The sequence below is a fragment of the Musa acuminata genome, chromosome BXJ1-11 (assembly GCF_036884655.1).
Source record: "Musa acuminata AAA Group cultivar baxijiao chromosome BXJ1-11, Cavendish_Baxijiao_AAA, whole genome shotgun sequence".
NCBI classification, from domain to species: Eukaryota; Viridiplantae; Streptophyta; class Magnoliopsida; order Zingiberales; family Musaceae; genus Musa; species Musa acuminata.
Window position 1 is genome coordinate 29,940,367 of NC_088337.1, and position 15,917 is coordinate 29,956,283.

Consider the following 15,917-nt stretch of genomic DNA (forward strand, 5'->3'; position numbering starts at 1 on the left):
GACCTCGATGTTAACCCAAGGGTCAAATCTTTTTTCGAAAAACCTTTGACACCTCATGTAACCTATTGAACTAGCTTTTAAACCTAATTCTTTCCGACATTGACCATTATGCAGGAACCCATCGAGAAACTAAATTCCATCTCGACCCGACCTGAAGACCACCTCGGATAGGTCTGGACTATGCGAAGACCACCTTAGAGCCACCTCAGCCACTTCAAAATCGTCTCAAGGGTTTCTCGGAAGACTAAGCCAAGTTGACGCAATCGTCAATGTATATATATATATATATATATATATATATATATACTTTGTATCTCGAATGATAACTAGTACAGGCCATCATACTTGATAGAATTAAATGGTAAGATATGGGTGTACATTTTACTACGGGGTTCGATCTGTCACAACTTAGTTTGGCCATAGTCTTCTACTTCCAACCTATAAGTATCGCTACAGTCTGCTGTCTCACACAGAACAACACGACCTCATCACCTTAAGCACATACTGTGTCAGGGACCGGAGGAGATTATTTTGAGAAATTCGCATGTTGCTCCACCTTTTAAAAACTTTCTTTTGCAAAGCTTCTCTAATCATGCGAAATGATCATTTTATCTCTATCTTTATTAGATCTGTTATCGTCATCACTATATATCGCCCCTTCCCCCCTCCTTTCTTTGCCTATAGATGATGACGAAGGGAGCTTGCTAGCAACGATGAACAAGTGAAGGTGCTCACCCTATCGCATGTCCCACCAACCCTATTATGGTGAGAGGAATATGTAGATCTCGACGACGAGAGGTCTTACGAGTGATGGAGGCAATTGCTAGGCCCTGACGAGGGCAAGGCCTCCATTGTTGAACACCACCTTCATACACGATTGCACTTGCGTTATAGGTGATAAACGATTGTTCAAGGCAAAGGGGGTAAACGACGAGATGAAAACACGACCAAGGCTAGGTAGAGCACCATTGCCAACAAGGGTAGAATTATTATTTTTTAAAAAGAGATGTTTTGTGAGAATTTCTTAAAGTTAAAAGACGTTATTCGAGAAAATTTTTTAAAAAATTTCCATATATATATATATATATATATATATATATATATATATATATATCTTGATTTGAAATATATCAAAACAAAAACAAAAACTCTTTCGTCCTTTGTCTCTAAACACTTTTATAATCCGGATCAAGATAACTTAACGAGTTTCACACTTTGGACATTCCCACATCATGTTATGTCATGTCAAACGCATCGTCAACCTGACACATCGATCTAATTCACACTCACATAAACACCAACTCAACTCGACACCACTTGGGGCATCCAACCATTTCGATGTTGGTTGAAACCTATCGCTTCACTCACACAAACCCTACCGTGCAATAACTATAATACTCATTATATATTTTCTTGATCGAGTAATAACAAATAATTCCATATAACTATTACTGAGATTAACTTCCCACTTTATTCCAATAGTTAAAAAGGCTTCAAATGCATTTCTAAAGACACTATCAAAGTATACATCTGACATGGATGTTTATCTCAATCAATCACAGTTCATAAGTAATGGTAAAGAATTCAAGAAGAAATATTTTATCAATATAATAAAATATATTTTTTTAGTTCAAACTCATTATAAAGACCATCAATTTACTGTTACAAAGATCAATTACTATTCACTCATGACTCTACTTTTCACCTCAATACTAATTCGAGAATATGAGGAACTTTATCGAACACCCAAGCTATCTCCTCTGCTACAATGAGTCAAGTTGATTTAGACATCATCGACATCCACCACATCAACACCTATACTTGTCGAATCCAACTTTCTTATTGATCATCGAAGAAATCTTCGTCAAACACACCCACAACAATTAGTAGGATGTCCCGCTAAACAATCTCACTCTCAATTGACTACAAACAACCATATTTGCACTAGCAAAACCCCAAGGCAAATGTTTCACAAGTAACCCAGATTAGATAAAGGATTTCTCCTGTACATAATTCATGGCCAAAAGCAACAAAATGAAGTTTTCAACTGCCCTACTCAACAAACGAACGATACTCTTTAACATTACGCAAAGAAAGTTGCATTTATAATTTACATGTATCTCTGATGCGACTACTTCAACAGTACGACACTGAATCTGTCTGAAACAGGTAAAAGACCAAACAGTGGAAAATGGTGGGAGGCAAAATATGAATTGCCTTCATTTTATTGGCATGATCGGATAACTAGGGATACCTTCAGGCCCCTCTTCTCCTAAACCCAATGACAAAATCAAACAACAAAAGAATGAGCAGTTACATGGAGACCCATAAAGTTGATGAGTCATCTGCAGATTGACACCACCAATAGAAGAGCTGAATGTGCAGAAACTCAGCTAAGCATCACACGATACCGACCTGAGTGCTGAGTTCATGCTAACTGCCGGGTACCACAGTTAGTTCATTGAGTACTCACCAAATATATCCATACAGTCATCCCATTTCTGCTGATCCCTTGCCTCCCAGTATCCGCCTATATAACAGAACGTTGCATCCTCACTATCCCTTTGGAACCATCTTGGCTTCCACCCATTTTCCTGCAATTTTCTTGACTGCACCAAAAGATGAATTTGATCATGCATGCTGTGCAATGTTTAACACTAACTTCTGAAGAAAGGTAAAAAAGATTCAAAATTCAACAAAAGCACATGCCCTTGATAGATCTTTGCAATTTGACTACAACATGGCAGTTATTAACTAGAAGAGTATTCGTATCCAACAATGCATTCTGTATATGAAGCCTCTGCAGACTCTCAGGAATCTGCATGTTTATTGTAGGTTCTGGCAATCAATGCTAGCAGTCCTATCAGTTAGCAATTAGTTAGCAGTGAGTATTTTCCACACGGAATTCAATCCAGAAAAATCCTTGTGGATCAGGATGGCATATCATAAAATGTAATAGAATACTACAGTATAATTGAGATATCAAGAAACAGCAAAGCCACATTTATATGACTATTTAAGCTTAAGAATATTGTGAGTGAGGACTACCATTCGCTGTCTCTTCTCCAATCGCAGCTTTTCTGTATTTGCCTTTTCATACTCCCCATTCTCAAGATACCGCTGATCTGGCCGCAGTCTTGAATCAGTTGGTGGAAGTTTTTCCTTGATTTATGACCAAATATTCACAATGAGATCAAAGGAAAATATAATTAAATTAACAAGATAAAAATATGATATTTAACAAGTAAATTGCATCTCATATCTACCTTCAGTTCCGATGTTAGCTCATTTAATGTAATAGCAAATGATGTCAAGTTGTATCGAGTGGGTTCAGTAGGAGGCTTATTCCTTTTCCACAGCAGATTTGCATTCTCTGTCGAAACAGAGCTCTTGGTCTTCAAGATTTCATCGCCAAACGAGAAGTACATGCTGTCATCCCATTTCCCAACCAAAGTAGCAACTTTTGATCCGTTCATAGCCTCAACAAAGCCTAGCACCTTTGTAGAAGAATGTGGCCCCAGTCACTAGAAGAACTTGATAAGACTGGACTAAATGCAGCAAAATCTCATTCCTTACTTGGTGAGGGTTGCGGTCAAGGAGCGACTGCTCTTTGAACTTTAGTTTACAAGAATATTGCCGGTTACCCAGGATGTTCATTGTACCATGGTGATTGCAGTGTACTTTTCCGAGGATCAGGTTATAGATAGTCGTTGTGACCTAAATGGAAACCAAATGATACATTTGACAGGGCAGAAAAGTATCTTTCTCCGGATGATGCTTGTTTATGAAGTGTGTGTGCGTGTGTGTGTAGAATGACATGACAGAAAGAAGCATGCAACTCTTTTATGACAACAGTGATTTTCTTGAATTGTGAATATGTTTAACAAGAAAACAATATTTGTTTTATTTACAGAAAAATTGAGGTTATGAATAATTTTGCATGGTAATACATACCTTACTCCACTGAAAAATTTCGCCATCATCAAATTCCAAGGTTAATACACCAAGGGGATCTAGTTGTATGGATTGTCCCCGGAACTTACTCCTGAGATTGCTGTCTCCCCAGAATTTCCAACCTCTGCCTTCGCAATGGCAGGCAATGAGCATAGGATGGTGGCTAACCTAGTGGAATAGTGAGAAACCTCAGATTTTTTATATCTTATGAAGTAATGCCACAGAAGGTTGCATAGGGAAATAGAAGAGCATATATGTGTCAGCTAAACTAATTCAATATGATAAGTAAGCATATATAACATGAACAAATTAGAAAATCTCTAATTCATGAAATAAATATTCAATTGTTGATTTCTATCATATGATTTAATTATTAATTTCTAAATTTCAGTTTTTTGTTACAAGATAACTTCTCTTTCAGCCTTGATGTGAGAAAATATCTAGATTTTGTTTGTAGATAAATTTTCTGACAACAAAACGAATTTTGAGAACTCGAGTAAATATTCATCATTCCAAAGGCAGCATGTCCTAATATGTTTTGAGGCAAGCAAAGAACACCATGTCACATTCATATAAATAAGCAAATGAAGCGTCCATCAAGTTTCTTATGAAATGTTAAAGATCTAATTGTTGAAGCACTTCTTTTGCTGCCAGATTTTTGTTCTCAATAGAAGAATATTTGCATACAAAATCATACTCAAATTTAATAATTGCTAAGTATGCCATGCACATTTCTGAATCATCAACACTTCTGGATCACAGGGCAGAAACAAACTAATATATGCATTAATTGATAGTTGAAAATGGTAGTTAAGATGCAGACTGCATACACCCATGAAATTTTCACAAAAAAGGATTTGAAGTATCCAAACCATTTCACTTGAATTAAGAAAAATGCCTGTATAAGTCTTTCATTGACATATTTTTTCGAATGTTTCTTTAATTTCAAATTCATTTCCTGAGTGATCTTGATCATGCCAATCTGACCCGACCAATTACATCAATCCCAAATCATATACTTGCAAACAACACCTATAGCAACCAAGCATATTCATGAATCCCAAAAAGGCTTGAATGTACTCCACTTATGAACATAACTCTACATAATATGTGCTGTACTTCATGAATCCCTAAAAGGCTTGAATGTACTCCCCTTACGAACATAACTCTACATAATATGTGCTTTGCTTCAAGCATGCATCCAAAAATGATAACATATTTACTAGCAGTACACATTGGAAAGATAACAAATGAGCTTTCTGGCTTGATTTTAGTTTTCATGAATAGAGAAACTCGATCAATAAATATATATATATATGACTCTTCTGTTACTCTGGATAATTTCTCAGTAATTTGATAAACTTTTATAATTTTATGAAAATGGTAAAGCAAATCACAACAATGAGACTGTGAGATCTTCATACCATAGTCTAAAACCTACCTTTTCAGCAAAGAAACGGACTCCTTTTTCAGGGTAGTCAGCTTCATATGTTTCTCCTAACAAAGGATTGAAAGGTTTGCAAAGGCGGCCATCACAAGAAGAATATCCAGAGACTGCAAAGGCAGCTACATTCAGAATCCTCATGAGACCATTCCCCTAAATACAAAAGTTCAGCATAAGAAACACAAATTAGGTTGATCAGGAATTTTGCAATTATAACCATGTATATGCTACCTTGCCTATTGGATATCACAAATTAGCTTTAAGACTTGTGCAGTACTCGAAGGACAGATACAGATTTATTCCAGGTATTAACTTAAGTATTTGGTTAGAGACACTGCCATTTTTACTTAGCATACAGAAATATCACAAAGAACAACAGAATTTGAGAAACAGTTTATTTTATGCACATGGATTCCATCACAAATTATAACAAAAAAGAACAGATCACTCTTGTCAAATATGCACATGGACTCATATTTGCTAGCGTCATTTCTAGTTAATCTAAACCTTATCTTAAATTCTTTTGGACATTGCTAATATTCTAAGTGCCAAATGTTCATCATTGATATGTTTCTTCACAAGGTGTTATAGTAGGCTTTCTGATACTTTAATTTAGGTTCTTTTCTAACCCTTTAATTTCATCATGTTACCCACTCCAAATAATTGGGATATTATGACTTGTTATTGTTGTAGTTGGTACCTCCTAGGCACATATTCTTAGATGTGGAATATCTAAACTGTCTTGATCAGTTAGTGGTATCCGCTTCACTGATTCGTTCCATCTCTGGTTTCAACAGCATTCAGTTCCATTTATGCATCTTCTTGAACTGACAGAAGCATTTGCTCATATTTAACAAAAATGTTTGAACCATACAAGGATTTACATTGTCAGAATGGAAGCTCACATTCATGCATCATTCTCTATCAAGCCACTTAATCTGTTTTAATTATAACCCCTTTTTTGATACTTGCCAAAAATTAGATTGATGTTTTGGCAAGAACAAAGAAATTTTTTTGCACCCTACTATTTGCATTCTCATGGCACTTGCTTACTGACATGTAACTAGAAGATCTTTGTTGAACACTTGAACCATTGATAAATTATACCAGCATGACCTTCAGTATCTTCACTTTAATCTTTTGGTAGTTAACTAACCAGCAGCTTGAGGGGAAACCTAGAATAATCTTGTACAAAGACATTATGCTATGTAGAGAATATATTCCAAAAATTTCCCGATAATGAAGACAGAAGAAGAATGAACACTTGAGAAAATACAAATAAGCAGAAATTGACACATGAATAAAACAGTCAGATCTATATCCTATGTCAAAAAAATTCTTAAATAACTGCATAACAAAATCTTCACTAGCTCTAGCAACTTTACGAAAAAGGGGGAAAAAGCCCAGCTAGTCTGCTTGCTAGCAAGATTGCTAAAACTTGAGCCGATCTGTGGAAGCCACTATGGATTTCTATGGACAGAATGAACTGTATTTATTGAAAATATATAAGATCAAATAAAGTCTGTAAACAAATATAAAATTTGTCACTTCAAAGTAAATTCTTCTTGGGAAAAGTGAATCAGCAAACCGAACAAACCATAGTAACTGTCAAGGACTCTCATTAATCTAATTCAATTAAGAAAACATAACTGATACTCCATACTGAATACAAAAAGAAATTGTTTCTTTCTAAACTAATTCAGCTATCAAATTTTCTTTGTTTGTAAAAAAAATTTCATGGATTTTCTTGTATCCATTCTCACACTACCTTATTTAAGGGCTTCATCTATAGGTTTACTTTGGATATATCAACATCATATTAAATTTTTTTTCACATTTTACATCTAATCTGCTTTATTCTTTTTTTTTTTAATAATTCAATACATCCTTCTCCTTCTCAGCAACATTAACCTTTTGCATATGTTATATTTAACTACGCAATATTATGATCCATAATTCATAGCTAACATTTCACAATCCAATAAAATATTCCTAGTAATCTAAGGGACATATTATGATCACACAACACTCCTAATACCCTAATTCACCTTATCCACATTGTTGTAACCATGTGGACTATATCTTCATTAATATTCCCATTCTATCAAACAAGCCCAAGATACTTTTAGAAAAATTCTTGTACATCTATTTTAGTTATAATCATACCCTCTATTTTCTCTTGATATTGCGAAGTCACAATTAAATTTTTTTATCTTAATTCCACTTGATCTAAAGCTGTAATTGTTCTTAAAAGATGACTCAATTTGCAAAACAAATTTTAGTGAAGGTTCGAAAGCATACAATAAAATGATGAATGAATAAGAGTTACAATAATTTGCAATACTTTATCCATTTTTAATCTATGAAGAAAGGCATTAATAAAATTTGGTTATATTTTCCGTACAACTATATATTTAGTAGAAGTTAAACAGTCTAAATAATTAAATGAAAGAATGACAGGACAGAGTTATTTGTTGCTCTTAAATTATCGAAAAGATCTTTGAAAGTCCAGCAACACAAGAATTCCACTCCAAGGATGTAGAAGTATAATATACTACCTTTTTTCCGTGTTCATATGCTTGATCCAATAGATATGAGTACTCCAGGTCTTCAAAGCACTTCTGAAGCGAAGATAATGGTTCATTAAAGTAAACAGGAAGGCATACTTTTGTCAGATCCTTCCCAACATTATCTTTAATTATTGACCAAAGGCTAACACCTTTTTCCCTCTCAATAGGTTTTGGTAACTTCGTACGCCTTTTAGTATGCAGCAACATATTCTGATAATTTAGCTGCCCTTCATCCATTATATTGTTACCACAACAGTTATTCTCTATTCCAGAAGTCCTATCAGAATCACCTGAGGCTATTACTTTAGAGGCAGAATCACCGAAGCATTCACTTGTATCAAAAAAGGAAAATTCATCTTCATCTGACAAATCATCAAGCTCTTGCTTTTCAACGTCATCAGATGATTCAGTTGTACTGTACTCTGATAAAAAAGACAATATAAGAAAACAGACATTTGAAGACAGACTTTTAGTGACATATGACAAACCAGAATCATTTTAGTTTATAATGATAAATACCAAGAAATTGATAGGTTAATTGTATCATCTCATTCCTAGTCTCTAAATTCATATACTTCAAATCATAATTATTCCCTTGGTTCCTATTCATTATATTTGATTTCAATTTATCCACTGTTTTTTTCATAAACATACTGGTTCTTTAACTGTATTTGACCAAATTATGAATGACTTAATATGAGTAGGAAAGGTATTACATCAGAGGTAGTTTTATGCAATAGACATTTAAATCATCATTTTTCCTGTACTTTATGGATGTTTGACAGAGAGCTTGTGGGAAGCTTTGCTCATCCCTATAAAGTTAAAAAGTGAAAAAGTGAGATATCTGATACACTCAGAAACAGGGAACATTTTGCTGAATCACACAGACATGCTGCCAAGTATTAACCCTACCAAGCAAAATTAGGCTGCATATCACTGATGGCTTGGTACAGCTACTAAAGTTCAATTCTTATGCTTTTTGGTTTAGAGCTGAGACTGATTCACCAAGTGAACCAATTGAAGCTTGTAAGTTGTGACTTGAAGCAACCTAGGTGCTTAGCTATAATATTTAGATGCCTTTACCAGATGGGGTTGCTAGTTTCTTTAACTAGTAACAGAGATGAGGATGGTTTTTTTTTTTTTTTTATCTTTTTGCTATTCCATTCTTCCTCTCTCTTCTCTTTTTTTCTAATAAAAAAATTCCAAATGGCCAAAGAGTAGTTCCAAAGCCTCCAAAAGCTTAAGCTAATAGAAGAAGGACCAAAATTCCACATAATCAAGTAAGCTCTAAAACCAACACCCCACCCCAACAACAACAGAAGATGAAGAACAAAAAGAAAGAGCCATCCAAGGTGATTAAGAGTAAAATGCTTAGTGGGCTTTGCATGTTCAAAGCAAAATATGATAGTTTAAGCCAAAAATAGGGTAATGGGATTCTCAATAGACCCAGACAAGGTGAAAGATAAAGAAAAAGAAGCAGAAAAAATAGATACAAGTTTCAGACACATGACGCACTCTGACAGCATCATGAAATATTATTTTGTTGACTGCTCTTGCCAAAAGCATAAGCAAGTAGGAAACTTACCAAAATTACACAATATTTAGCATTACCAAAAAGTATCAACAACAAAAATACTACTGCTTGACAAATTGAAACTGGAGTTGGAAATACCATTAAATTTTACATGTGCAGAGCTTGAATAATCGTACTTGGTTAACTGCACTTGAGCTTCACTAATTCCCACATCTAAATCAACTTCCTGCAAATATAAATATTTTTAGAAACGATATATTCAAGAAACAAAACAGATTTTTAAACCTATGAAAGAAAAGGAAACTGTCCCTGGCCCCCTAGCAGGGGTATAGTATCCTGTATAGACCAATAAAATTGCAAAAAATTGTGTATATCCTTGCAGATATTATTAACATACTGTATATCCTCCAAAAACATTTCTGCCAAACGCCTATTAGCTATTTATTAAAAGTGACTATTGTGTCCTCTGTTTGAAAGAACTCACTGTGAAAGGCTTCAAATGAATTTGATCCATTAAATGTTGACACGGCATGGATCTAGATCATGCTAGGGCAGACATGGTACCAACATTTTGCAGCAACACAATGCTGATAAGGTGATGATATGTCAAACACATGAACATGATGTCAACAAATTTTGACCTCTATGCGCCATGTGACAGCTACATCATGATTGCGAAATCATCACTATTGCACTGCCATAGACATGCTGTATAATCATTGCCACATCATCCCCATGGCACCTGATGCTAACTTCAGGATCATGTGGCAATGATATGGTGGCCATGTTAACAGCATTATTTTTTGTTTGCACGAAGGCAATTTGGTCTTCTATCATGCATCATTTAATTAATCATACATTTAATTAGATTTAACTCAGATAAGTAACAGTTAATAATGAAAATTAACAATGGGGATAACTGGTGAAAAGGTTGTAAGAGTATGCAGGGCATTCTAGATGTTTGCAAATCATAGGGGTATATATATATAATTATATATACTTAATACTTACACCATACCATATTGGGTACACCAGAAATTGGCTATGGAAAATATCTGTAAGGTAGAAGATCTATCACATCATTAAGACAACTTTTAACGGAAGACCACGACAGCTAAACAATTAGTTAGTGTACCTTATTATTTAGCAGTTTCAGAAAATTCTAACACAGAATTACTATCCAGGAATCCACGAAACTTCAATAGACAAGCTCAATACAGAAATAGCAAGTTCGGTATAGGGAACAATCTTCATCACCAAAGGAAAAAAGGGCCAGACAAATAGAACATGATCCATGTGCTTTGAGTATGAACATCTCAAAACAAAAAAAAGGATCCTTGGAATTTGACTACTCAAAAGAAAGCAGCTGAATTTTCTAGAACATATGCCACTATGGAAAAGCAGCAAACATCATATGCAACTGTGAACATATGCAACTATGGGAAAGAGCAAACTCATAATTTCAAAGCAAAATAATTACTTCACCTTATTTTGCATAAATAAGCAGACAAACAATACCTTTAACACCTGGAAAGAGACCAGATTCAATTTGCAAAGCTAAAACATAATAAGAAAGCATGCACCTCAAGTTAATGGATAGAAAGCAACATTATTATAGCTTATGACATATTTGGGCATTTTGCAGTCAATGCCATCAAAATCCAACAGTATCTGAAAAGGACAATTCCTAAAATAATCTGCTTATGATTCAATACGTTTTTTATGTACTTGGACTATTACAAACAATAAACGAAAGGATGACAAATGACGCTCAGAAAAACTTTTCTTTTCCCATACTAGTAAGTCTAATGATCTGCAGTCTTCTCCAAAGTAAAGAACTAATAAAAATAATGCTGGTTGAAATACTATAGCGAACCAGCAAAACAAAGAATATCATCTACGTCTAAGATACTAAAAATAATCAAGCCACACGTTGTTGACTTTGTTCAAAAAGTACCTCCAGCTGCCGATGAAATGTACTAATAGAGCTTAAGTGCTCTTCATATTGAAGCTTCAATTGTCTGTGATACTCAGAAAACTCTGAATGAATAATCTGCTCACAGTCCCTTATGAGTGACTCATCCAAGCCCTCAACTTGCATTCGAGCTCTAAGCTTTTCAGTTGAAATTGATGCATCATTTGGAATGAAAGATATTTCTCTATGTAATGAAAATTCTTTTGTTGCCAAAATCAAAGCCTGAATCCAGGCCACACGGTCTATGCTCGAACGGGTCCTCAAGCGAAGTGTCTTTGTTGGAGAAAATATATAGAATCTTCTGTCATCTGTCTTACTTTCACGAAATGATGAGACCTGAGGCAAGTACAAAATAAATTCATTAAAACCTGAATGACAGTATGCTTCATGCCAAAGCAGCATGTTGCTTCAAGAATCTGCTCTATCAACAAGTTCCATTAGTATCACATTTCATGCATGCCACTGGCACACATGAAGCAGGTTATCGCACTTCATTGAAAAAGGTGAAATATGCAACATGTTCCATTCATCACAAAGTGCTCTGCTCATTATTTTTTGAAATAAAGTAGGATATGGCCAAGAAAAAAAACTTCACAGATAGACAGAAAGAAAATAGAAGTAAGAGGAGAAACAGAAAGACAATAAAACCAAGAGGTTCAAAAATACTACAAAATCTTAGATTGAAAATTTTTCAACACTCGAAACCTAAAACAACTTATATGAAGATTATAAAGCAATAAGGTCAACAACACATTTGATGCTTCAAAGCTGGAAGTGGACCATCACGTTGACAGAGATGTAAGGTAAAATAATTGTTCAAAAAGGATTTATTGAAATCATGATTCACCTTACCGGTCTGTATAGGAATATCGATCCGTCGTTGGTACAGTATGTACCGAACCATACCGATGTACCGACACACAGTATAGTAGGGCGTACCAATAAACCAGTATATACCTCTCATATCAGTTCCCTATCAGACTGGTTCATACCGCCCATACCAGACGGTACGTTATGGTATGACGAACTTTAATTGAAATAATGAAGCAGACAAATAATAAGAGTGCCAAGTAAACTTATTGTTCTTTGAGATACTTTGTTATAGAGATTGTATCATAACAAAGTACCAATTAAATAAATATGGCTCCATGCAAGCATATCAAGATTAATAATTTAAATATCACAAAAGAGTATTCATGCTTTGGTTGATATCAAAATAGTGCCAACTATGTTTAAGAACCTAAAATTAAATTTGGTCACTCATGTTTCAGGTACTACATATAGATACATAATGATAACATGAATAAGAGAAACATAACGGCACACGATTATTAATGGAATGAATGCCTTAGCGGCCCATCTTGTAGCCTAAATTCTTTGGTCCTAGAAAACATTTTTGAGCAGATTGGTCACAAGAGATTAATTTAAAACTGATGTATGGTTACAAATGAAATTTCATCCTAGATGTTCATCCAGGTTTTATTCATCACAGAAAGAATAACCTCTTCCCTACTAAGTTACAAAGTAAAAGTTTCCTTCACACAAGCAATCGTTATTTTCTCTCAAACAAGCAAAAATGTATGGTGCCTATGTTTAACTTTGGTGTGCTTCTATTTTGTCAAAGACCAAAAGAGAATTCAAAATTCATTTCTGCTTTCCAGGCTGGAGTGATCAAGCAAGTTAGTGGTAAGTTCATATTTCAGCATGAAGATCATTGAAGTTCAAACTGTTGGACCCGCACTTGCAAACTACTACAGTATTTCCAGTTAAAAAACATAATAACCTAGACTTATCACTTAAATATGTCCCCCCGAGCACTATAACCTGTCAAAAACTGCTGCTTTACCTTACAATATTGAGTTGCCAATAGGTTCGTTAGAGTAAATATCATCAGCACTTTGTAGCGTTTATCCAGAACTGGTAAAACTATTGGTCTCAAACAACACTAAATTACGTACAGACAAACCACTCTATGTGACCACATTTTGAGAATCATTAATCTACACCAACGAAATACGCTAAGACAATAAAGAGTGTTCATTGCTCCCTACCATTTTAACAAAAGTTTTCTTTTTTAAGATCGGAAGCATAAGCAAAAAACACTCTTAACCATAGGCCCTGCAGCTTCATCAAAATAAAATAACAGCAATAACAATGATAATAACAATATATTATTTTTTGCGCCTCCTAAATCATAGGGCGGACTCTTATTCGGAGGTGCCTCCTCCATCCGGCGTTAGCAGACACCTTCCGATCGTGGATTTAACATGGGGGACCAAAAACCACCAACGAAGAAGCAGAAGCTCGATCAATTCTCACACGGACGAAGAAGGTGCGAAATTTCTCGGTAACAACGCGTCTCAAAGCTGGGCTGCTTACTAAAACAGAGTCCAAAGTGCACGAACGAAGAGATCAAACGACAAGGAAGAAGCAGCGCAATGAATCAACACGAACCGAAGAAGGGATTCAACCCGATCAAGACACATAAAAACACCCATGGGTAAAGCAGAGCTAAGAGAATGACGTAATGGGGGGTGGGGGGGTGGGGGGGAGAAACCAAAGCGGAAGAAGAGAACAAACAATAAGACAGAGAAACAAGAACCAGCCTCGTACTGCTTGCTTGCTTGCGTCAAAGAATCCAATCGCTGAGGCCAAAGTCCAGCTGTCGCTGCTCTCCTCTCTGCGTCCTTGTGGCAAGAACAGTACGGGTCGCCCGTTCCTGATTATTTATATACATATCCCCGTTGGCCTAAGCAAAGGGGACAGACACCACCCATCGACCTCACAAAAGCAAACGAGACCGCTCCCCCGTCGATGCCCTCGTCTCCCTCTGCCTCTCGTACTTCAAGATACAGATTACCACGCAGCTATCAACGCCAACAGCCAAGGTAGGAGAGGAGGAGACGCGACTTCCGACCCCCTGTTCCTTCGCCCAGCCAAATGATGCGACCCACCCTTACCAGTTTTAGCCAGTGGCAGGCCGGCACATGGCTCGCTCTCGGCGTCTGGCTTCCGAGGCTTCATCCCAACCGCTCATTCGATTTAGTAAATGAATTTATTTAGAAGCGACTGTTTCATCTCCTTTTTCTTCTCATAAAAATTTCGATTTAAATTCATCAACCCAATTCGAATCAGCTGACGATCACATTCCTACCATCCGACTAACGAAATATTTATACTTGGAGCGCCGTTCAGGTGATCGATCGCTTCCTCGCTTACCTTCAGATGAACGACGCGCACCGGCTTCCGGGCCCTACGGCCGCCCCCGTGGGAGAAGAGAGCGGCGGCGCTCCCGATGAGGCGGACCCCGCCGCCGTCGGGCACCATCGGCGGGTCCCCGCGGCGGATCTTGGAGTAGGACAGCACGCCGCTCTGGAGGGAGAACCACCGGTACCGCCATCCCTTGCCGATGTTGGTCCACTTGCAGAGGACCCCGGCGACCGCGACGGAGAAGCCGTCGCCGTCGCCGTCGCGCCCGGGCGGCGGGTGGGCCGGCACCGGCGGAGACCGCCCGCCGAGCTCGGGGCAGTCGATGGAGATGCAACAGAGGGGGTGCGGCATCTCCCGCGCTCGCATCGCGATCGAGGATTGCGCTCCGAAAACTGGTTGCGATGCGGGGGGATTTATCCGGCTAGGGCTTCCACGTCCGTTCGCGGTCTGGCGGAGAAGCTTCGGAGGAAGCGGGGAAGGTGCGGTTCTTATATGGTATCAGCCTTCAGCCTTCATCTTGCTGTGATGCCTGTACGCGAATTTCTCGTGATAGGGATGTGCGCACGCGAAGCAGAAGAGGGAGAGGACGGAGGGAAGACGAGATTTTTATGCGCTTCAAAGAAACGTAGGACGTCGCTACTGTTACTGCATGTTGATGTATCAACCAAGACCTAATTGTAATCAGAACCTGGAAATGAGCCCCATTAGTAGAACAGGGGAACATGACAGGTGAGTTAGAAGGCAGTTGAAACTGAGTTAGGGACCATTCTTGGAGCTTATGTTTGTGATGCTTCAAATCTTACATTTGAACTGAGTTAGATTTCATCAAATCTTATATTTTAATGTTCGATTTTTACTTAGCCCAATCTTTTATTTTTGCAAATAATTTCTTAAGGGGCAAAATTAGATAGAGAATCTAATAATATCTGAAGAGTACATATTTGTATTATTATTATTATTATTAGGGTTTTATTTTTTCTCAAGAAGTGTCTCTTTTTCCATATTTGTACCTGATATAATTAATAATACAACTTGAATAGTATGGTCTAATTTCTTAATTATATACTTTTTTAATAAGCTTATTATTTTTAAAAAAAATATTGTAAGTCTATTCAGAAATATGTAGCTGATGTGGACGTATCCCTATTTGGTTATTATTATTCCTAAATCAATAATGATATTTATTTAAAATTATTTTTATATATGAGTTGGCGATAAGAAATATATTAA

General features: G+C 36.6%; 1 protein-coding gene across 4 annotated transcripts; it reads right to left on the reverse strand.

Annotated features, from left to right (window-relative positions):
* Positions 1-2,056: 2,056 nt before the first annotated feature.
* Positions 2,057-15,432, reverse strand: LOC103972014 (oxysterol-binding protein-related protein 2A). Of its 4 annotated transcripts, none has more exons than XM_009386196.3 (10): positions 14,697-15,432; positions 11,460-11,813; positions 9,641-9,728; positions 7,957-8,390; positions 5,396-5,551; positions 3,955-4,122; positions 3,577-3,717; positions 3,267-3,497; positions 3,049-3,162; positions 2,057-2,609 (listed from the first exon to the last, which is right to left on the reverse strand). In XM_009386196.3, the coding sequence occupies exons 1-10, from the start codon at positions 15,051-15,053 to the stop codon at positions 2,454-2,456; spliced, it is 2,199 nt and encodes a 732-aa protein (XP_009384471.2). In that variant the 5' UTR covers positions 15,054-15,432; the 3' UTR covers positions 2,057-2,453. The 4 variants fall into 4 exon arrangements, with proteins under 4 accessions (XP_009384471.2, XP_009384474.2, XP_009384473.2 ...); XM_009386199.3 differs by lacking the exon at positions 14,697-15,432 and adding an exon at positions 14,091-14,399; XM_009386198.3 differs by lacking the exon at positions 14,697-15,432 and adding an exon at positions 14,084-14,399.
* Between the last annotated feature and the right edge of the window lie 485 nt (positions 15,433-15,917).

What these genes read in the sequence shown, in the direction of transcription:
- LOC103972014 (XM_009386196.3), bottom strand. Translation starts at nt 15,053, where the DNA reads ATGCGAGCGCGGGAGATGCCGCACCCCCTCTGTTGCATCTCCATCGAC. An exon ending in CATATGAACACGGAAAAAAG is followed by an intron (nt 5,552 to 7,956) that starts GTAGTATATTAT and finishes TTTTGTATTTAG; the next exon opens with GGGAATGGTCTCATGAGGAT. An exon ending in AAATTTTTCAGTGGAGTAAG is followed by an intron (nt 3,718 to 3,954) that starts GTATGTATTACC and finishes GTTTCCATTTAG; the next exon opens with GTCACAACGACTATCTATAA.